The sequence below is a fragment of the Tauraco erythrolophus genome, chromosome 2 (assembly GCF_009769465.1).
Source record: "Tauraco erythrolophus isolate bTauEry1 chromosome 2, bTauEry1.pri, whole genome shotgun sequence".
NCBI lineage: Eukaryota > Metazoa > Chordata > Aves > Musophagiformes > Musophagidae > Tauraco > Tauraco erythrolophus.
Genome location: NC_141466.1, coordinates 72,887,153 through 72,911,176, shown reverse-complemented (window position 1 = coordinate 72,911,176; position 24,024 = coordinate 72,887,153). Strand labels below are relative to the sequence as shown.

The following is a 24,024-nucleotide window of genomic DNA, read 5'->3' as shown; positions in this document are numbered from 1 at the left end:
GAGGAGGGGGTGTCGCTCTCTACGTCAGCAACTGGCTGGAGTGCATGGAGCTTCGCCTGGGGTCGGAGGACGAGCTGACAGAGAGCTTATGGGTCAAGATTAGAGGATGGGGATGGATAGGGGATGTTACGGTAGGGGTCTGTTACAGGCCACCTGGCCAGGAGGACAGAGCAGATGAGGCGCTTTATAGTCAGATAGGAGCAGCCTCGCGGTCACAAGCCCTGGTCCTCATGGGGGACTTCAACCACCCTGACATCTGTTGGAGAGACAATACGGCAGGGCACAGGCAGTCCAGGAGGTTCCTGGAATGCGTGGATGACAATTTCCTCCTGCAGGTGATGGAGGAGCCGACAAGGAGGGGTGCCATACTTGACCTTGTGCTCACCAACAGGGAGGGACTGGTGGGCGATGTGAAACTTAAGGACAGCCTTGGCTGCAGTGACCACGACACGGTGGAGTTCAAGATCCATGGGGCAGCAAGGAAACCATTCAGCAAGCTCTGTACCCTAGACTTCAAGAAGGCGGACTTCGGCCTCTTCAAGGACCTGATGGGCAAAGTGCTGTGGGAGGCGGCCCTGGAGGGACGAGGGGCCCAGGAAAGTTGGTCCACATTCAGGGAGCACCTCCTCCAAGCTCAGCAGAGGTGCATCCCGACGAAGAACAAGTCGGGCAAAAAGACCAGGAGGCCTGCGTGGATGAGCAAGGAGCTCCTGGACCAACTGAAAATGAAGAGGTTAGCCTATAGAGGGTGGAAGCGGAGACAGATAGCCTGGGAGGAATACACAGAAGCTGTACGAGTGACCAGGGGTCAAGTGAGGAAGGCTAAAGCCCTGAAGGAATTGAATTTGGCAAGGGATATAAAAAGCAATAAGAAATGCTTCTATAGGTATGTGGGGGACAAAAGGAAGTCCAAAGAGAATGTAGGCCCCCTCCGGAAGGATACTGGTGCTCTGGTTACCCGGGACATAGAGAAGGCTGAGGTACTCAATGAATTTTTTGCCTCAGTCTTCACTGATAAAGCCTCTTGTCTTACCACCCAAGCTGTGGAAAGAACTAGCAGGGACTGTGAGGATGAACCACCGCCCACTGTACTTGAAGAGCAGGTTCGGGAACATCTGAGGAACTTGAAGGTGCACAAGTCCATGGGACCTGATGAGATCCATCCGCGGGTCCTGAAGGAACTGGCGGATGAAGTTGCCAAGCCACTGGCCATTGTATTTGAGAAGTCGTGGCGGTCTGGCGAGGTCCCCGATGACTGGAAGAGAGGGAACATAACCCCCATTTTTAAAAAGGGGAACAAGGAGGACCCGGGCAACTACAGGCTGGTCAGCCTCACCTTTGTGCTTGGCAAGGTCATGGAGCAGATTCTCCTGGGAACCATGCTAAGGCACATGGAGAGCAAGGAAGTGGTGGGTGACAGCCAACATGGCTTCACCAAAGGCAGATCGTGCCTGACCAACTTGGTGGTCTTTTACGATGGGGTGACAGCATCGGTGGACAAGGGTCGACCAACGGATGTCATTTACCTGGACTTGTGCAAAGCTTTTGACACTGTCCCGCACGACATTCTTCTCTCTAAACTAGAGAGGCATGGGTTTGATGGATGGACCACTCGGTGGATAAGGAATTGGCTCAATGGCCGCACTCAGAGAGTAGTGGTCAACGGCTCGATGTCCAAGTGGAGACCGGTCACGAGTGGCGTCCCTCAGGGGTCCGTGTTGGGCCCGGCCCTCTTCAACATCTTTGTCGGTGACGTGGACAGTGGCATGGAGTGCACCCTCAGCAAGTTCGTCGATGACACCAAGCTGTGTGGTGCCATCGACGCGCTGGAAGGGAGGGATGCCATCCAGAGGGACCTCGACAGGCTGGAGAGGTGGGCCCGTACCAACCTCATGAAGTTTAACCAGGCCAAGTGCAAGGTCCTACATCTGGGTCGTGGCAATCCCAGGCACAAATACAGACTGGGCGGAGAATGGATCGAGAGCAGCCCTGAGGAGAAGGACTTGGGAGTACTGGTGGACGAGAAGCTCAATATGAGCCAGCAATGTGCTCTTGCGGCCCAGAAGGCCAACCGCGTCCTGGGCTGCATCAAGAGGAGCGTGGCCAGCAGGTCGAGGGAGGTGATTCTCCCCCTCTACTCTGCCCTCGTGAGACCTCACTTGGAGTATTGCGTCCAGTTCTGGAGTCCCCAACATAAGAAGGACATGGACCAGTTGGAGAGGGTCCAGAGGAGGGCCACGAAGATGATAAGAGGGCTGGAGCACCTTTCCTATGAGGACAGGCTGAAAGAGTTGGGGCTGTTCAGCCTGGAGAAGAGGAGGCTCCGGGGTGACCTTATAGCGGTCTTCCAGTACCTCAAGGGGGCCTACAAGAAAGATGGGGAGAGGCTGTTCAGGAGGGCCAGTTGTGATAGGACAAGGGGTAATGGTTCTAAAATAGAGGGAGGTAGATTCAGGTTGGATATTAGGAAAAAATTTTTTACCATGAGAGTTGTAGAACACTGGAACAGGTTGCCCAGAGAGGTGGTGGATGCTCCATCCCTGGAGACATTCAAGGCCAGGTTGGATGAGGCCCTGAGCAACCTGATCTAGTTGGAGATATCCCTGTTCCTTGCAGGGGGGTTGGACTAGATGACCTTTGAAGGTCCCTTCCAGCCCTAACAATTCTATGATTCTATGATTCAGTCTAGTCTAAATCTCCCCTCTTTCAGTTTAAAGCCATTGCCCCATGTCCTGTCACTACACGCCCTTGTCCAAAGCCCCTCCCCAGCTTTCTTGCAGCCCCTTTAGGTACTGGAAGGCTGCTCAAAGTGCTCCCCGGAGCCTTCTCTTCTCCAGGCTGAACAGCCCCAACTCTCTCAGCCTGTCTCCATAGCACAGGTGCTCCAGCCCTCGCATCATCTTTGTGGCCTCCTCTGGACCCGCTCCAACAGCTCCATGTCCTTCTGATGCTGGGGACCCCAGAGCTGAATGCAGCACTGTAGGGGAGGTCTCCCGAGAGCAGAGGAGAGGGGCAGAATCCCCTCCCTCAACCTGCCGCCCACACTGCTTCGGATAAAGCCCAGGACACGGCTGGCTTTCGGGGCTGCCAGCGCATGTTACTGGCTCACGTCCAGAAGAAGAAAACCATCTCCTACAGCCCATCTCCTATTTCTTCCAGGACTCCCACCTTCTTCAAACTTTTTGTCTTCCAGCAAAAGGTAAAACCTACTGGCTCTTCTCAAGCTGACTGTACCCACCCCAACCTTCTGACCTGCTCACTCCACCACAACGCAGCCGGTTTCTTTTCCTGCTGCCACCGGAGTGGCTTCCCCTGCTTCCCAGAGTCTGCTGGGTTTGCAGACAGCGACACGAGACAGCAATGGAGCTCCTGCCTAAGCCAGATGATTTTAAGAAGATCAGTGAAGAAGATCAACCTGCTCCCCGGGGAACATGGGCACCACGGCTGCAGCCACGCTGAGCTAATTGGTTAATGAGGCAGCTGCGCCTTTCAACAAAAGATCTGGGAAACAATCTGGTTAACGTAATACAAAAGGTTAAAAGCAAAGCGGAAGGACTGGAGGCTTCTCTCTCCTCCAACATTGCTCCTAACCCAACCCTGACCAAAGTTGGCTTTTACCTGTTCTTGTTTTCCAGCTCAGCTATCAGCTGCCTTTGTTGTTTGTTGGCATCGAAGCTGAACCCCAGGTCTGTCGGTGGGCGAGGCTGGTGGATGAGGAACAGAGAAAAATCAGACAAAATATTCATTACCTGTTACCACATGACACAGCTTGGGTCCAGCCCCGTGTTTCCAGAATGCTGTGGCACGCTTCCAGCGCAGCTGGAAAACTACGAAAACCGCTGCACTGAGATGGACTACGGGAGCACGTGGAGAGGTGGCTTCACAGGGGCTTGGTCTGATCTCAGGGTGCGCTGCCCAAAGCGGGACCTGGCCCCTCGTCCTCACTATCCCTCTGAAGAATTCATTTGCCTTTTTTCTTAAAGACCTTCAGAAAAAAAGAACACCGTACCCACCTGAGCCTGAAGCACCAAGAGGCTTCCTGGGAAGAGAGGCAGTTACACCTGGTATTGGAAAGTCTGTTAGTGAAACATTGACCTTCCATAGGTCACTGGGGAAGAAAAGTTAGAATAACTTAGAGCTCACGAACAGGATTATTCACAGACGTTAAACTTAAGCATGGTCACTGCCTCTGGACAGGCTACTTCTTCTCAACCCCTCAGAAGAATCAACTGAAGGGAGATTGCTGAATAAACGCATTTTCCCAGTGAGTCCCAACCTTTGCGATCCCGGGCTTTGGCACTTTGCACCAGCAGCCATCACCACTACTGAGAAAAGGACTGGGCAACTGCACAAGAATCTGCGGTTTCTAGAAGAACCTCTTGGCAGCTGGGCTGGATGGTGAAGCAGCCACTTTTGTGGACCAACAAGAGAGACAGAGGAGAATTACAGGGTCTTGTACTGGTTCAGTCCATTTTTCCAGTGGAATCCTAAGATGCTGCTGTGGAAGTCTAGAACAACTCAGAACTGTCCTTCCGGCCATCAGACACGAAGTTGTCTGCTCGGGGCTGGGCAGACATCTTTTATCATGGACAGGTCTCCCTGGCTAAGAAATGCCTGAGGAACGAGATGGTACATAGGGTCTGCTTCTGCCACCAGGGCTTTACAGAATCACAGAATGGTTGAGGTTGGAAGGGACCTCTGGAGGTCACCTGCTCGAGCAGGGCCACCCAGAGCCAGTTGCCCAGGACTCAGGACTTTGGAGATACTCAGATGAGCATCTCCAAAGCGTGAGACTCCACAGCCTTCCCAGGCAACCTGTGCCAGTGCTCAGGTACCCTCACACCAAGAGGTGTTTCCTGATGTTCATAGGAACCCTCCTGAGGTCCAGTTTGTGCCCATGGCCTCTGGTCCTGGCTCTGGGCACTGCTGGGAAGAGCATGGCTCCGTCCACTTTGCACCATCCCTGTAGGTATTCGTGGACAGTGATGAGATCCCCCTGAGCCCTCTCTGCTCCCGACGGAGCAATCCCAGCTCCTGCAGCCTCAGTTCCCACAGCCTCTCCTCAGAGCAGGGATGCTCCAGACTTCAAATTAGATTTTCTTATCCTGGTAGTCTTTGGGTCCTGCACAGAGAGGGTGTGTTCATACTGGTACTGCAGATGATTCAGGCCATGGTGCCTCTGCCCTTCACTGTGTACTTCAGAAACATGTTTTCAGAAGGACCTCTGATTGAGATCCCGGTTTGAGAAGACACTTTTGCAATAATTTTCAGAAACTATCTGGGGAGAAAAACAGCAGTTGGATGGAAGGGCTTGGTACCCATCGGAGCTCTCGGAGACAGGGAGAAGAGTGACAGACAGAGGATGATGGGGACAGTCACCGCCAGGCTTTCGGTTTTGTTTCACTGTGGGTATCTGCAGCCAGCCCCGGTTGGATTGAGGCTTGAATGGCAGGTAGCACTTCTCTTCGTTGGGCAAAACCCGCACGGCGGGTGGGCTCGCACGTGGTAAATGAGTCTTGCTTGAAAGACATGCCCACAAGCTGGTCCTCTGTGTCCTCCTGGGCGATCTGATGGATGCACCAGGAGTCTCCTCATGATGCAGAAATCGTCTGAGTAAAAACCGCTTGGTCCCAGGTGAGAAGAAAAAAAAACGTTTTGGGAGTTAAAACAAACAGTGTGAAAAATAAAAATAAATCAACCCAAAAACTGAAGTGCAGGAACACAGTTCGCTGCAGCAGGGTCAGAAAGCGCCCCCTGCCCCCGGGCAGCGGGAGGAGCTGACGGCACAGGGTGGGCTCTGCTCTCCCACCAAGGAACAGGACTGGTGCGGGTGAGGAGCTGGGACGGACCTGCCGATACAACCAGGGCAAAACCCCATGTCCCATCTCTCATCTCTCATTTCCCATCTCCCGTTCAGAGCACTTACACCATGAGAAAGTTTTTCCTTCTCTTTAAATGGAAGTGAGCCAGCGCCCATCGCCTCTTGTTCTTTCATAGGGTGCCACTGAAGAGAGTCTGGCTCCATCATCTTACTTGCCACCATTACGTACTAATACACAAGAAGACCCCCACAAGTCTTCTCATGGCTAAACAAGCCCAGGCTGCTGATTCTCCACCAGCATCTAAACTTTCCAGGTTCTGACACTTCGAAGACATCTGATGCTCACCCTGAAAGCTAGTAAAGGAGGATGCCTGCGCTGGTGAAATCAAAAGCACCAAGCAGAGCTACTGGAATTCGATCACCCATATTGTTAGATATTTTGTAGGGCTCCTGCCTTAATTTTCGCCCCGACTAACTAGTGCTCTCAAGCAATTCTCAGTGTGGTTTAGGATTTCATAGAATCATAGGATGGTTTGGGTTGGAAGGGACCTCAAAGATCATCCAGTTCCAACCCCCCTGCCATGGGCAGGGACACCCTCCACTACATCAGGTTGCTCAAAGCCTCATCCAATCTGGCCTTGAACACTTCCAGGGATGGGGCAGCCACAACTTCTCTGGGCAACCTAGTCCAATGCCTCACCACCCTCGAAGTAAAAAATTTCTTCCTTATATTGACTGCTATAGACAAAGCTGAGGTGTCTATCGTACACTCAGCTACTGAGAAATAGCACTTATATCTCACCTGATCTATTCTACAATGTGGACTCCGGAGGAGAGGTACCTAAAGCCCTCCACAGCCAAAAGCCTCAGAGAATTATCTGAGACACCACTGAGCCTGTCTGAAAATAAACAGAAGGATGTGTCTAATTGCCGGTGCACTTGTCCAGAAAATATCTGACACCAGTTCTAGATACATCCGACCTTGGATGGGTACCAAGACATGGCTCGCGTGCCATACGGCCCAGCAAACAGCGGGCTCCGTCCTTCCTGCCAAGGGTCAGGAGGCAGCCCTGAGATGCTGGTTCCTGCTCTCTGGGTTAGGTTTCATTAAAAAAAAAAAATCCAATGGTGGTCTAATATTAAAAAACATTAACTGTCTAGGACATGGAATTTACAGCCTTGGGGTAAAAAGTCAGGTTAGAAAAGAGAAAACAGTCCGAAGACAACAGAGACAGATGTTCCAAGAAGCCAGGGCTGAGGAGATTCATCAGATGTTGGTACTTGAATAAACCTGAGGCCATCTCAGAACTCTTGTGTTCATCTCTGAAAGCACTAAGTTTTATGAAGTGACACTCCAGACGCTGGAAGAGGCGATCCATAATGCTGACACCTAGAAACTACGTCAGAAGGAACTAACAGCTATAGACCAGTCAGCTTAACCTCAGTTCTCGAGAAAAGAAACACAAAACAAACCCACTTGTAAATCCTTAGAAGACAGGCTAAGTAACAGTCTACATGGAGTTCTAAAGAACAAACCATGCCAAACCAAACAGCTGTCTTTCCATAGTAAAAAATTAAATCTTCTGTATAGGAGAGAAGCTATGAACACAATATGCTTTCACCTTAGCAATGCTTTTGACAACCTCTCATGGGGTTTTATAGCTTTTCTCTTAGATTTTAGTACCATTCAATATTTGCATGAATATGACGGACGATGGAATAAAGTATTTCCTTCCTACATCTGCAGAGCCCACAGTGGCAAGCTCCTACAGGACACGACAAAACAGAAAACTTAAAATTATAAAATTATTTGATAAATTGGAGAAATGGGTTTGAAAAAGTAGGTTGTATTCTATGAAGACAAGTGAAAACTCTCATATTTACTTTTGACGTGTTGACTGCACAAGCACCCAGCAGACGAGGCAGCAGCTCTGTAGATGAGTTTAGTTCACAGCCCAGCCGTGAGTCCATGCACTCCCACTGTTGCAGAGTGCCAGGAGGGGCTGTTTGAAGTAGGGGATGCTACGGACCACCCATCAGGACTTAGCCCTGGTCTCTGATTCAGGTGAACCACTGTTCCCAGCCTGAGCACCACTACTTAAAAAAAAGCTAAGGGTCAAGTGGAGAAAGTGGGTGAATCACGGTCTATAAATCACGACAATGAGGAAAGACTGAAAAAATGAAGAGAACAAAAGAATGAGACGATGTAAGAAACTTCAAACATGCAAAGAGGAAAGTAATATATTACTTTCCATATCCCTCGAGGTAGGAGAACAAGCAGTGGGCTCAAACCAAGCAAGGAAGCGCTACGTTAGGATTCAGGGAAAACTTTTTATTGGTAGATGAATTCACATATGGGAACAAACCTCCTCAATGGACTCCATCTGGAGCGGGCTCCATCCACTGAGGTTTTTTAAAATAATTTGGATAAGCTTCTACCCAAGAATGGTTCCTGCACTGCTGAGCTGACCTACAGCAGAAAACATAGGTAGGTCCTTGCTGGCCTCTCATTATTCAGACACAGGAAGCCACTGAGCTGACAGGACACTCCAGCTGTGACAATGCTGCATGCAGGGTGCGTACACTGACACCCATCTACTACTTGCAAAGAGATAAGGTATAGGATCGAACGTTCAAAAGTGATGGTAAACTTTAACTGCTGAGAGCAACATTGGTTGGTTGGCCATCTCCAGCCTCTGCAGAGTCCTCTCATCTCACTGTTCCCTTCCAAAGAACCTAAGGGAGAACCCTCCCCTCCCCTACCCTCAACCAACGTTCAGTAGCTTTCTTCTCTCTACTTAGATCTAGTTTGGAAACGTGTCATCTTCTGGTTCCAAAGCTGAAACTTTTCCTGAGCACTGTTTCCTGTGGTATGGCAAACAGGGACATCTCAGATCATTTTCCCCCATACATATGAACAATAATAATAATAATCCTATTTTTAAAAAAGTCAACTTTCCTCTAAAATACCCCAGAATGTCCTATAACTGATATTTCTATCAAATCTACAGATATTAGAGATCTTCACAATCTCAGGCTTGTGAACTAGACCCCTAGTGACTTGAATCAACAGCTTCCCATCTCTTTTGTTTTGATTCAAGTCATTTTTCCCTCTGTCCTTTGAAGCCCAAAAAATCTGACTCCCAGGCACTTTCTGCTCCCATCACTTCTCAAGCTCTTTGAAGAGGTTTTCTCTATCATTCTTCCTTTTTTCTCTTTTAGCATTCTTGTTACTGGTCTTCATTCACATTGCTTTACAACCTCTAGAGACCTGTGAGAAAACTCACATTATTTCACAGAAACTAATGGAGTAACTGACCACCACATTCTCAGTAACAAAGAACTAAGACTAACCAAGATCTCTTTTTTTTTTTTCTTTTCAGATCTTTCTTGATGGGAAGTCGTCTTTGTGTTAACAGTGCGTTTTGGGGTGGCTTTTCTAGTAGCTCAAGCATTGCATTTATTTCAGACTTTTTTTCTCCATAGTCCTATGCAGCACGATTGTGCAGCATTTGCAAAAAATCTGACATTCTGTCCCCAAAACTACACCTGAGCTCCAGGCATCCAGCATGCTGGCCATCTGTATTCACTTCTTCTCACAAACGGGGAGTCATTTAAGAAACTGAAAATTTCTTATCAGTTACTTTGCTCACAGGATCAGTAGCCTTAATCTGTTCTTGATTGATCATTGAGCAATAATCCCACAAGTAGCTTTACAACCCAGCTGTGAGATGTAACTGTCTTATCCACGACAGGCAAGTACCTTGCTGTAGCCTGCATAAAAATAAAACGTCAAAATGAAAGAGTTTACAATGGACACTTGGATTTGAAAAAGTTTGTCGCTACCTTTCTCAGGCCTAGATGATTCCAGGCTGTTTTATTGAGTAGGCAGTTTAATGAACCCTGGTTCATCCTTTGCAGCCATCTCAGGATGCCCTTAGTCTCCTGAGAATGTCAGGTTTCATGGGTGAGAGGAGTATTACTCAGGGTAAAAGGATTCTGAAGAATAACTGAGAAGCTGGTGGACATGATGTGGGACCTGTTATTGATCTAAGGCTTTCAAATTTAATTCACAGGGGTATGGCATTACCTCTGGTGGATGCCAGTATTTCAAATGCATCTTCTAAATGCCTTTCCCTCAGGGGTCCGTGTTGGGCCCGGCCCTCTTCAACATCTTTGTCGGTGACGTGGACAGTGGCATGGAGTGCACCCTCAGCAAGTTCGCCAATGACACCAAGCTGTGTGGTGCCGTCGACATGCTGGAAGGGAGGGATGCCATCCAGAGGGACCTCGACAGGCTGGAGAGGTGGGCCCGTACCAACCTCATGAAGTTTAACCAGGCCAAGTGCAAGGTCCTACATCTGGGTCATGGCAATCCCAGGCACAAATACAGACTGGGCAGAGAATGGATCGAGAGCAGCCCTGAGGAGAAGGACTTGGGAAGTACTGGTGGATGAGAAGCTCAATATGAGCCGGCAATGTGCTCTTGCGGCCCAGAAGGCCAACCGCATCCTGGGCTGCATCAGGAGGAGCGTGGCCAGCAGGTCAAGGGAGGTGATTCTCCCCCTCTACTCTGCCCTCGTGAGACCTCACTTGGAGTATTGCGTCCAGTTCTGGAGTCCCCCAACATAAGAAGGACATGGACCAGTTGGAGAGGGTCCAGAGGAGGGCCACAAAGATGATAAGAGGGCTGGAGCACCCTTCCTATGAGGACAGGCTGAAAGAGTTGGGGCTGTTCAGCCTGGAGAAGAGGAGGCTCCGGGGTGACCTTATAGCGGTCTTCCAGTACCTCAAGGGGGCCTACAAGAAAGATGGGGAGAGGCTGTTCAGGAGGGCCAGTTGTGATAGGACAAGGGGTAATGGTTTTAAAATAGAGGGAGGTAGATTCAGGTTGGATATTAGGAAAAAAATTTTTACCATGAGAGTTGTAGAACACTGGAACAGGTTGCCCAGAGAGGTGGTGGATGCTCCATCCCTGGAGACGTTCAAGGCCCGGTTGGATGAGGCCCTGAGCAACCTGATCTAGTTGGAGATATCCCTGTTCCTTGCAGGGGGGTTGGACTAGATGACCTTTGAAGGTCCCTTCCAGCCCTAACGATTCTATGATTCTATGATTCTATGAAATGTGACTATTAAGAGAGAATTATAAAGTATGAGTGTCCTGGTTTTAGCTGGGACAGAGTTAGCTCTTCTTTTTAGCAGCTAGAAGAGCTCCGTGTTTTGGTTTTACTCAGAGGCTCTCTCTGAGAAGAATGTTGATAGCAAGTTGATATTTGTGGTTGGAAGTGAAACTTCAAGGACTTTTCAGTGTGCACGGTGGGATAAGGGGGGAGCATAGCCGGGACAAGGGGGCCACGATTCCTCTTGTGATTTGTGGTCGAAGGGTCAAACTGGCCAATTAGTCTTCCATATCATGCAGCGTCACGCCCAGTATAAAGGTGAGGGACAGTCAGAAAGAAGGGCTTTTCTGCGCTTTGGCTCTTTCGCTGCTTCTGCTCTTTTGAGCTTGCTGCGCTTTTGCTCTATTGCTTTTTTCCTCTCTCTCCCAGTATTCCCACTCTGAGTACTATCTCTCTCTCCCTCTCTCTATTTTCGGGGCCTCACGTTCGTCTGGGATTGCAGCTTCGGGATGAGATGGGCTGCGGATAAGAGGGAGTGGTGAGCATCTACACTGTGTATTAAATCATCTGTATTAAATTGTTCTTATCTCAACCCACGGGTTTCCCGTTTATCCTTTAATTCTCTCCCTCATCCCTGGGGCTGAGGGAGGGTGAGTGAACGACTGTGGGGGGGTTTGGTTGCCGGAGCGGCCTAACCCACGACAACGAGGTGTCATTCAAAGGTACAAACACCATTCAAGGCTTCAGGTTGGACATTGCTGCTCCAATCAGCTCCTATTCCTTCAGGGAATGAACTCCTCTGGAAGACAGGGAAGGAAATCGAACTGTAGTCGCTGCTCTCATTTCTGCCCAGCGTTTTATTAACACCGAATTCTTACTGTCTTCGCCTTTGGAAGAGTTCTGGGTATATGGTATACGATTGTGATGGCAAACGCTATTCTTCTCGTAAATCCAGGGAGACAGAATTCATCAGAGCATTTGCATGCTACTGTTTACCTTGGTGAGAGGTACCTGTCCTCGCTGTGAAGTTATATGTGGTTCTAAAAACCTTTGTGCTGGAAAGAAAAAAAACAAACAAACAAGCCAAAACATTCTTTTCCTAGTCAGCACTCTTACAGTCGCACTCCATCTTACTGGACAGGTATGAACGACTTGTGTCTTCCACGATTTATTACTGTAATTCCTTTCTCTAAAAAGCCCAGCAGTTTCAGCTCCCCACCTGCTCAGCACCACTGAACACCAGGGACACGTCCTCTCTCTACTCAACTCTTGCAAGGGCTTTCTGCTACAAACAGAGAGCAAAGACCTGGTGGGAGCCAACACCACGAGATGTACGGCCTTCAAAATTACTACAATAAAAACACCACTCAAACCCCATTTTCACACATTCATGAGAGAATGAACAGGGTTTAGATTATTTTGTCCTCTGTAGCTTTCCTTCTCAGTAAGGAATAAATATCTCAGGAAGAGAATATTCCTATTATGGCACAGAAGCAATATGGAGATCTTTTCTTGGCCCTATTGGATGCAGCTCCCAATTTTCTGACAATAACGTAGTATGACCAAACCCCAAAACATTATAGATCCCTACTGAAACCATCTAGAGAGATTACTGAGGGTAAAGGATTTTGAAGGATGGTGGAGCTTGAAAAGAGGAAAAAGACTTTCTGACACTGTGACACAGGTCTCTTGTTTTACGCCCAAACAGCAGCAAGACCAAAGCCAAAGCTTTTCAAAGTGAGGACTAACATTTTAAAAGTTACAACATTAAAAAAAGTTGAAAAGCTAAGCAAACTCCCAATATGGCTCAAGGTGCGATTGCCATTGTCTTCTGCTTTACCAGTGGCTCAGCAGCAATGCTGAAGCCTCAAGTCTGAGAAAGCAAGCCCCATCCTCTCTCAGTAAGAAAATTCAGAGGACGATGACCATAAAATCTACTTAAAATCCTAATATCACCCAGGAACAGTAAAATCTTCTAGCACTGTAAATGAGTTTTCCTATGAAGAGGCCAATAATCTTGAGAGCGCGTCATGCTGTAACTTCGTCAGGCCGGTATTTGTAATATGGAGCATTCAGACCTCACCTACAAGATACTTTTTTTTTTTCTGAGTGATAGCAGAGGATTTAACAACAGTTTAACCAAGCCTCTAAAATGCACTTTTGCAAGCAGCTGCACTCCTCCATTATCCTGATTTGGAAGAAACTGTCAAAGAACAGTAAAGCTTGTGTCTCATGGGCATCACATTCCAGGTTCCTTGGTGCAAGGACCTCGTGGTGTCATGGAAAGCTTGAACCAGTACTTCACCTGCCCAACACTGTGCTATCATAGTCTTCTTTATGATCAACAGACAAAGAAGAAGAGGAAACAAATAACAAAAATGGTTCAAATAAGTGGTGTATCCAGGAGAAGAAGAAATGATCCAAGAACCAAGCTGCAGATTTATCCTTCAAAGATGTACAACAGGAAACCTGGTTTACCTGTTCTTTGTTTAAAAAGTATTTATTAAATAATGCCTAATGCCTAAAAGAAAAGTTACATGAAGGGAATACTACAAATATTATTTAGGTTGTAGGTACAGTAGCTTTAATTAGATGAGATGATGATAGGCTTTTAGCAGTGGTTGCTGTAAAGGGAAGAAGAGCAACCACATGCTCTTTTTTGAAAGGAGCAACATGGGCAAGAACCTAATTATCGTATCTCATCCACATAACTCAACCTAATTATCCACTCGTCCATAATTGAGTATTATGTCATATTTATTAGGTGCTCATGCTTTCCCTAGCAGCAAAGCTGCGCAGGTCAGCAGAGTCCTGCCCAGATGGTCCCTGTGGACCTCTGCTCCTGCCCAGTGCCACAGGCTGCTGCCCGCCATGGTGGGTCACCCTCCATCAGAAGTCATTGGGAAGAAGCAGGAATATCTGGCCCGCAGACCAGACACTGACCCGTGCTTGTACAAACCCACCTGCCCAGGAACATCAGCAGAAGTTCGGGAGGACCTGGCAGCATGCCAACAGCAGAAAATGGGGAACAAAAGAGCTGAGGTAGAGCAGGTGGAAGAGGAGACGAAGGAGGCATTGGCTTGGAGAAAGGGAGGTGTCGTGTAGGACACCGATAACAGAGGGCCCAGGGCTGCTTTCTATACATGGCTGTATATACATCTATTCACCTCAAACACGTCATCGCCCCTTCTCTTAGAAGTATTCCGTCACCTTATATGCAGGATCACCTGTGTACATGTAACGGGGCAGCACTGAGGGGGGTCTGACGTGTACGTGGAAGGGATTTTGTACAGGAAAGTAAGGAAGGGGGTCGGGGACACAGGAGATCACCTTCAGCCCCTGCCTCTATCGAAAAGACAGCACTTGATAGGAAACACCAGATTATTTTTTATTCTTACCTCAGACTGATAATCTGAACAGATCAGCAGAGGGAGACAAATAGATGAAGCTGTGACCTCGAAAGATGTGATTTAAATGAAGTTTGGCTTGCTTTCCAATCATTTCTTCGCTTTGTTCACCTAGTCACCTTCTGTCTGTGCCGCTCTTGCTGTCAAGCCAACCAGCCCATGGAGCCACCCAACAGTCATTGTCATGTGCCGCACTCGGCTGTGACCGAACCGGCACGCCAAGCACAGCCCCGAGCGACTCAAACTCAATAAAAGGGATTTCGTCTTCTGAAGACGGGCTTAAAGAAAACAAGAGTCGCCCAGTCAGAGCTCGTTTGAGTGAGCACAGACTCTGCTGCTGTCAGAGGAGCGGGATTGCACTGTTCACATGCCATCAGCCGCGCTGGCACTACGGAGCAATCGCACGTACCGAGTGACAAATGATGCATTCTCCTTTCTTCTCCTCCCTCCCCACTTATTTTTCTTCCTAAGAAGGAACAGACTTGGGTTTCAAGAATTAACTCTGAGATCTGCCTCAAATTATTTCGTCCCAGTAAGACTTCCAGCAAAGGCATTTCCCCCTAAAAATGTTAATGAATGTATTTGCATTCATACAGCAAGTGACATTTATTACAGTAACGAGCCTGCAGAAGGCAGTTCTAACATTTCATCTAATTTGAGAAAAAGCAGAAACTGATGGACTGAGTCAGATCTGTTGCCACATAGTCCAATGTACCATTTTCAGTACTGACCACTGCCAACTACGTAAAAAAAAAAAGTAAGAAACTTTGCGTTAGGCTGTTGCAGAATGAACAGTCTGTGTCTGGGATCTTCTTCACTTCTGGCAGTTGGAGCATGTTAACAAATAAAGCCTATTGCATCTGAGAGGTAGAGCTGAAAGGACATCAAGAAATAATTTTGTTCACATCAACCTCTCCCAAGTATTCCCAGCAGATACTGGTCTAGCTTGTCTTTAAAATCTTCATTAACAAATATTCTGTCATTCCTTTACGGTGGTTTGTTTCCATTCTCTACTTGCATTAAGGTCCTGATTCATAGGAAAATATGGGAAGGAACTTCTGGAGGTTTCTAGTCCATGCGCCTCTCAAAGCAGGGCCAATTCACAGCAGGCTGCTCGAGAACTTGTCTAGTTGAGCTCTGAACGCCTCCAAGGAAGATTCCAGTTCTTCTCTGGACAACCTCTTGGACAAAAATATTTCACCATTATCACAGTGAAAAAGTTTTTCGTAATATATCGTTGGAATTTCCCTTCTGGCAACTTCTTGTCTGTTGCTTCTTGTCCTTTCACTGTGCACCTTCGGGGCGGGTTGACCTTGGCTGGCTGATGTCCCCGTGTGTCTGGCTCATCAGGTAGCTGCACACAGCACTAAGATCCTCCTCTGTGTTCTCTTCTCCATCCTGAACCCACCCAGCTCTCAGCTTCTCCTCATACGTCACGTACTATAGCCACCAACCATCCGAGTGGTCTCTGCTGGGCTTGCTCCGATACGTCTGTGTCTTCCTTGCACCGTGGAGCCCCAAACCAGACACTGCACTGCTGATGTGGCCTCATCACCACTGAACAGAGGGGGAAGGTCACCTTCCTCAGCCAGCAACCCTCACTCTCCTGGCTGCACCACGCCGGTGCTGGGCTGCTGTGCTGCATGGCCGCGCTCCTGACTCCGGTGCACCGGGACTCCCAAGTCTTCTTTTGCAAATCTCCTTCCAGCCCGTGGGCTGTGTTGAACTTCATTGCAGTTGTCACCTCAGTTCTCCAGCCAGCCAAGCTAACGCCAGGCAGCTGCAGTGACCCACTGCCTCGTGTCACCCGTTATAAAAGTTCCTGTAGATTCACTTTGGACCGATCTGACTCCTCCAACTCATCTGTGAGAAAGAACATGTTACACGACGCACCTTCAGCAGTAAAGGCTGATGCAAACAACTCACTGGGCTTCTTTGCTACGGTCTTTTCACTCCTGACTGCTCTTTTGTACATCCTGCTCATCAAAAAGTCTCACTGATTCCCCAGTTAGATAAACTACTAGATTCAATACCTTCTGATTGTATTGAAAATTGACTTGTGAAATGCTCTTCAAATTCTCTTCCTGTCTCTCAATTTCCTGTTAACGTTTAACCAGTCACGTTTCTTCGCTTTCTTCTTCTTTCCATTTGGGCAAGCCCTCCATTTCTTCAATGCCATCCTTTCCCTGGGACATCCATCCTCCTTGCCTTTCTCAATGACTCTTCAAGAGAGTTTTTGTACGGTTTTGTTTTCTTTTTTAATTTTCACACACAGACTTCCTGAGCTTCTACTACAGGATTTCTCACAGCCTCCAGGCAGCTTACAGGCATTCATTTTTGGACTGATCCTTTTAGGATTTTTTTCTAAGAGTTTCATTTTTCCACAGTTCCCTTCCTTGAAACCAAGTATCTGCATACTGGATTTCCTTGGTGCGCTCTCTCCTGCTGTTAAAGCCACGTGTGTGACGGTTACTGTTACGGATCAGCTGTCACAGTCAGCATCACTTGAACTTGGCCTGGTGCCCCACTCAGGGCCAAATCCAGGAGGGCAGCTTCTTGTGGATTCTAAAACTAGTTGCTCAAAGAAGCATCGTTTACTGCATTCCAAAGCGTTTCCGCGTCTCCCTCCGAAAAGGCTCTGATTTTGTCTCTGTGTGGGCAGCTGAAATCTCCCACCGTTACTCACCTGTCCTAAATTCCCAGCTTGACCTGTCTCACTTAACATTTCCTGATCCCCACCATCAGCTAATCAGGGGGTCAGTATTTCTTTTCTATTATGAAGAATTTGAAATTTCAACCCTTGAAGATTCTGTAGTTCTTCTCTTCTTCTGTGATGCTGTTATGCTGTCACACTGTGTATTTCCTTCACCTACCGCACCATCCCCGTGCCCGCACACCCTGCTGCATCGCTCCTGCAGCCATATACTCCGTGATCATCTTTCTCTTACCAGATCTCTGAGATGTTCATTATTTGGGGTTGTCATTTGATGTTCCCCATTTTAATTCCACACAGGAAGAAAAAATTATTCCTTTTTATTGGGTTTAGAATTATTTCCCAGCCTCTAATTTACTCCTGCCTCTCTGTTTACATGCTATAAGGAGAGTATTACAAAAAAAAAAAAGGCCTGTGGCTGACAAATCTCAGCTATCTCACTTCCCACAAACATCAAATCCTCAGGAGTGAGCCCCATGGACACGGCACACCGTCCCACAGCTCGGCAGGACGCTCCTCCACCACGTTGCGATGGCCAACATGGACACTGGTCACACGAAGGTCTGCCAAGGGAAGGGGCATCTCCTGTTGGCAGGGAATAATTAGAACCTGCCATGAAGCAGAGCATTGTGAAGATGGCCTTTAGACTCGGATTCCTTCAGAATATAAAAATAGGTCCATTTCAGCTGACTGTATTTCTGGTCTGTGAATAACAGCGGCCCCAGTAAATAACCTTTAGATTCCCTGCTGCTAAGCCTCGGTTGCAATGGAAACACACTGTTGTTGCTCTTACATCCTTTCTCCACCACGCTTCAACCCCCGGCAGCGCTTTGACATCTACTCAACGATGCAGCTTATTTGGATGAAAAGAAAGCAGGAATTTGTCATAGGTCTTTGAAAAGTCTCAGTAAACTCTAAACGCTGTCTTCTTCACATCCAAACAAGTTGCTTCGTTTTCGACCCCCTTCAGAGCTCCAAAGTACACAGAAACAAGTTGAGGTGATTTACAGATTTTTAAACGATCAGGTTCTTTCAGAACCAATATCGTGACTCTTTAGTTTTCATCATACTTCTTTATGACTACCAGAAAAAGTCAACTCATAAGTAAGAATTCCTCCACCATCTTCCAGAGTGACTGATTCAGCACTTACTGTCTCAACAACTTCAATTTTATATGAATATTACAGAGAAATCACCTCCTTTTCCACCTAAACCAGAAAGCTGGCACAGTATTGCTTTAAAATTTCAACATGAACATAGTCCTAGTGAACTGAAGGACTTCAGAAATACAAATACACCATTTGATGGAAGTTATAGGAGCTGACAGTTAAAAATGTTTAAAGAGCATAGTTCTTTCTTATTAAAGTTTTACAAAAGGGAAATACCTGGTCACATCCATCTGACAAAGTCCGATTATTGCAGAAAATTATGAGGAGGCATAAGCCCCCCTTGCTGGAAAGGACTCGAAAGCATTGATATGACAATAGGTAATGAAAAGGGGAATGAGACACTGCCGTTGAGATGCTTCTCCAGCCACGCTAACGTGTGCCAGGACACACCCGGCCGTGGTGGTATGACGCTCAGGAGAGGTCATTGCTGCTGCTGCTGCTGCAGGCTGTGGGAGACAAGGGCTGCGTCTGATGGGGTGTGTGGGTAGTGACGGGTTCTGGAGCTCCCAAGCCAGGCTGCTCCAAGCAGCATCTGCAGTGGACGTGTAAAACGGCAGCCATAGCTTGAGGGAGATCCACCGCTGCTCAGTAACGTGGATGATCGTTCCTGAAATGCTGTCTCGCGCACAGATGAAAGAGCAAAGACAGAAATGTCCTCGTCCAGCTATGTTACAATGACTCCATGGAATTTCAGTAAATTCTTAATTGCCACGACCTCCTACAGCACTCTTCTGTTAAAGCAGTATTTATTTTTACCAGTTTAAAATTGGTTGGGTGTCTCCTTTAGTTTCTTCTGTTATTAAGAGACTGCAAACATAAAAAATACCTTCCTATCTCTCTCAGGCTCCTGCCCCCTGGAACAAATACATTCTATAATGTTGTTCCATGACTTGTTTTCCTCAGGTATCTACGCATTTATCTCTTCTCCAGACTAAGTAGGACTAATCTGCTTATTCTCTTGTCTCCTCTGACCTCATTTCGAATAATTTGTGCTGCTGTTTCCCTGCTCTTCCCCCGCTGCCCGAGAACGCAGCATTTCTGCTGAAAACGAGGAAAGCGTTATTGCGCTTTCGCATCAGCTGGTTAACCAAAAAATGACAATTTCACACAGCTATTAGCGTTAAAGCCACTAATCAGACACTGAAAACCCTTCCCTGTTCCATGGCCGGTAAAGAGGGATGAATGGTCACTTACTGCATTTCCAGCTTCAGCAGCCAGCCGGGCGGCGTACCGGGCGATCAGACGGTGCTCCTCGTCCAGTCTGCCGGGGCTGTCCAGGGCGCTGCCGGGAAAAGCCAGAACACCCCGTCAGTATCCACCGCCCCACGACGGTGCTCGCGCGGGGACGACAGAGACAAGGGTGTATTGTTGCAAAGCGATAGTGATGGGAAACGGAAGAATCACACTGGGAATAATCTATATCATTCCCTTCTTCATTCCTCTTCCGAAGGGGCGTCTGCTCCCATGACTTTGGCCCAGTAGTGCTTCCTCAGGATTCACAAACTCTGGCTTTAAATGATTAAAATAATTTGTTTCCAACAATTCATATATTAGAATCACAGAATGGTTTAGGTTGGAAGGGACCTCAAAGATCATCCAGTTTCAAGCCCCCTGCCATGGGCAGGGACACCTTCCACTACACCAGGTTGCTCAAAGCCTCATCCAACCTGACCTTGAACACTTCCAGGGATGAGGCAGCCACAGCTTCTCTGGGCAACAATATTCACACTGTTAGGAAAAATTTGTTCCTACGGAGCTTTTCTGCAAACGTTTTTGGTTTACTCAAGGTAAATTCAAGAGTGGTGAATATGCTGATTGATGAAAGAGAAAAGCATTGTCCTCAGGAGATGGAGGATGACAAGTGTCAAAGTCAGGAGGATTCCCAGGAGGAAGCACTAGGGGCACCATGCTGACCCGAGAACGGCCTCTGTCACTGAACAACATCAACTGAAATGCAAACAGCTCTTTGGAAGTCAGCCTGACACCCGAATGTATGGAACAGGGCGATCTGTACAGAACAGGGTCATCTCGGACTTGGTCCTTCCCACCCCAGCAGGCAGGGGGTGAACCCACTGAAGCTGCCTCCTGTCGCCCCACGCAGACAGGTCATACCCGTCTCTGAAACGCTGCTGAAAGAGGTATTAAAAAATATTTCCAATGATCATCAGCAACAGTGCCAGCACTGTAGAGGGAGAGAAGAAAGGGACATTGCGTTGTGAAAAAGGGAAAGTGGAGACAGCAAAGGTGACAGATTGGCAGGAGGAGGAAGTGAAGGCAGCCCCTGGGTCCTGCTCGCATGGAATACCATCATCCCCCCGTCCGTGCGCATCGTTAGCACGATTAATCTTGTCTGGTGATCCAGTCAGAGCCTGGAGCCCTAAGCCAGTTTCTGGCGCTCACAAATAATTGTCTTTTAAACTATAAACACACGGGGGAGGGGGGCAGATGATGACTTTCAAGCCGTATTAACTGAAACCAGCTGGCATTAAGCTCTGTTGCCAGCTCAGTTTCGGTGGCACAGTGGCCTCGCTGCGAAGAATCGGCAGAGGAAAGCGAGAAGGAGCAACTTCTAAAGCCAACATCCAACTCAACCATTCAACAGCTGCTCATTGTCTCGCTGTGGCGCAACGATTCCTCCTCACAGTCTCCCTTTAAAAGGGAAACACTAAATTAGTTACACAAACCAAACTTTTATCAACCAAACCCAACCAGGATTAACTTGGAAAGGAGCAACATGCTTCCTGTTGCCAGGCAGCCTTCCCAAGGCTGTCCTGGGTGGTTCTCGTGGGACTGCGGACACCAGCCTGGCTGCTGCGGTGTCGCAAGGATGGGCAGCATCCAAGTCAAACCCCGGCAGCAGCACAGAAAGGGACACGCACCTGGTGCGCAGCCAAAGCTGCTTTCAGTCCACACTACCACTTCTCGAGACAATTTATATTTCTTTAAGCTTAATTTCACAGATTTATGTTCACATTTAAATTTCACAGATTTACTTTTACCTTATTTAAAGAACCAAATCTACATTGCATATGTTATGTTTATTTAAAAATGTAGATATGATTTCTTTTTTGCAACACCACATTTAACACTTTGATCTCTTTCGAGACTCTGAAAGTCTACCAGATGCTGTGCTCGAGATGGCACAGAACCGCTGGGCCGAATTTAATAGAGGAATGACTACAATTTACACAATGGGGCTGCAATGATGCTATAGATCGCAGGATTATGCCTCTGTGGTTGTGCTGCTGGTAACAACCAGAAGACATTCTACCAAACAGCGCAAAGGAAGGAGCTGGCAAAAGGTGAGCTAAAACGGTGAGAAAACAGGTTGAAGAGAGGAAAAAACAGTCTCTACACTGGGCTTGATGAACTTCTCCCAGGCCTTCGTGCTAATTTTTTTTTTTTTGAAGAGGAAGAACCATCTTTCCCATCCCACTTTCCGACTTCGATACTGTTTTTGTTTCACTTTCCTCTGCAATTTTGTCTCTATAAGTTTTTTCTGCTTTCACAGGAACGCAGCTCATTCCATCCCTTTCACCCTTCCCATAATTTGGTATCTCCCAGTTCCAGGAACTATTTTCTCTTCTCATCTAAATGAACTAGAAAATAGTTATTGATAATTTCTTAATTTCTTGAAGAAAACCTGTAACTTAAAAAAAAAAAAATCCTTTCGTGTTTGCTTTTAGAAATGGTTTACATATGGAGAGGAAGCGGAGCTGAAGCCTATCTCCTGACCCTCCTGCATGTGTTCTTTGCTATGAGCCCCAGTCTGAAGAAGTGGAAGCAGGAGGCACATCCAACCCCTACTGCAACCAACAGCTCCGTCGGATTGACCGGGAGGGCACAGAACACACCCACAAAACACCACTGAATCCTTTACATCGCTTCATGATGGAAAACTCAGTTCCTTGTAGTTTCGTCTTCTGTGGAGACGTTGCAAAGGATTCTTGCCCTGAAAACCCTCTCGACAGGCATCATGTGGAGCTCCGGGTCCTGCGGGACAGCACCGCACCGTCAACTTTCCCCCTCTGCACCAGTCCCATGGGAATCCAGCGCAGTCTAGAGGACAGTGGCTCAGGAAGACCAGGGAAGGCAGCGGAGGGGAGGGCTAAACCCAGCCTAAGCCCAGAGCTCAGAGGGGAGGAGGGTGCACGAGTGAGAGCTCAGAGATTGTCGCAGTGGCAGGATTTCAGAAAGGCAGCAGTACAGATGTCCCCACCCTAAAAACACTGTGCCAGGTTGTTCGGTCTATTTTGATGTCATCAAGCTACTTATACAGCATGGATCAGTCCATCTGTGAGTTCTCCCACTGTTTCCTTTAAAGGTGCAGGGGGTGGTTGGAATGTTGGTAACGCATGGAAAGGTCTGACTCGGGAGGCTTTGACATGTCCAAGGAAGTGTCACCCTGGGAACAGCCCAGCTCTGTCACAGAAGGACCAGGACAGTCAGACAGAATCAAACCGATTGGAGCATTCAGCTCTAGGGTCCCCTACACAAAAAGGACATGGAGCTCTGGAGCGAGTCCAGAGGAGGCAACGAAGATGATCTGAGGGCTGGAGCACCTCTGCTCTGGAGACAGGCTGAGAGAGTTGGGGTTGTTCAGCCTGGAGAAAAGAAGGCTCCCGGCAGACCTTCCAGCAGCCTTCCAGTACCTAAAGGGGCTAAAAGAAAGCTGGAGAGGGGCTTTGGACAAGGGTGTGTAGTGGCAGGACAAGGGGCAATGGCTTTAAACTGGAAGAAGGGAGATTTCAATGAGATCTAAGGTGGAAATCTTTTACAATGAGGGTGGTGAGACACTGGAACAGGTTGCCCAGGGAGGTGGTTGATGCCCCATCCCTGGAACCATCCAAGGTCAGGCTGGACGGGGCTCTGAGTGACCTGATCTGGTTGAAGATGTCCCTGCTCATGGCAGGAGGGTTGGATGAGATGGCCTTTAACAGTCCCTTCCCACCCAAACCATCCTGTGATTATAAGGAGGGAAGAGGGAGAGGGAGGGGAGAGAAGAGAGACTATTTCAGTTGGAAGGGACCCACAACTCTCATCTAGTCCGACTGCCTGATCACTTCAGGGCTGACCAAAAGCCAAAGCATGTTGTTAAGGGCGTTGTCCAAACGCCTGGAGACTGGTGCGAGATTGGTGTGAGATGACAGGGAAGATGCTCTAATGGTCTAATGGTCTCTTCTGGCCCCGAGGGCTACGCTGCCCTGGCAGGAGAGGGGCTGTGAAGAGCATAAGAACAGCTGGGCCAGAGCAGCAGTCCTGGACCTCGTCTCCAACAGCAGCCAAGAGCTGACTTGGAAGATGCTCTCATGCACAATGAAACCAGGATTTAAATTATTTTCTCCATGTTTGGCTCTTTCTAGGAGTATACTGTCACTCTGGTAACAGTACTGAGTGATTTTTTTTTTAAATTTAAAGACGTAAAAGATTGAGAACCTCTGCTCCAACTGGTTCTAATGCGGCAGTGATGAGCTACACACAATATTTCAATCTGTCATATACTCTTCAAGATGCACACCTTTGCATCTCAAAATCCTACGGTTACAGTAACTGAGTGAAGGCCAGAGTCTGAAATTCCTTGGGTTTATTGTCTTGTGAAACGTATTATGGGCTTTCAGTTCATAGCAGGTGACAGCAGACAACAGTGATTCACTACCACGAAAACCTGACTTTCCCCAGAGACCCAGGCAGCCGGGACGCACCTCATCAATACGGCAGTGGAATACAAATTTCTACATGACAGTGATGAAATATGTCTCTAAAAATATTACCCAGAGGATAACAACATGGATGA

The 24,024-nt window shown here is 47.8% G+C and overlaps 1 protein-coding gene across 1 annotated transcript in view; it reads right to left on the bottom strand.

The window, feature by feature from the left end:
* DTNB (dystrobrevin beta) overlaps positions 1 to 24,024 on the bottom strand; it is a 198,504-nt gene that overhangs the window by 62,469 nt on the left and 112,011 nt on the right. Inside the window, exons 11-12 of the mRNA XM_086625810.1 lie at positions 19,425 to 19,512; positions 3,619 to 3,704 (exon numbers count right to left, since the gene is read on the bottom strand). Coding sequence (XP_086481936.1) covers positions 3,619 to 3,704; positions 19,425 to 19,512 — 174 coding nt within the window. The remainder of the gene's footprint in view (positions 1 to 3,618; positions 3,705 to 19,424; positions 19,513 to 24,024) is intronic.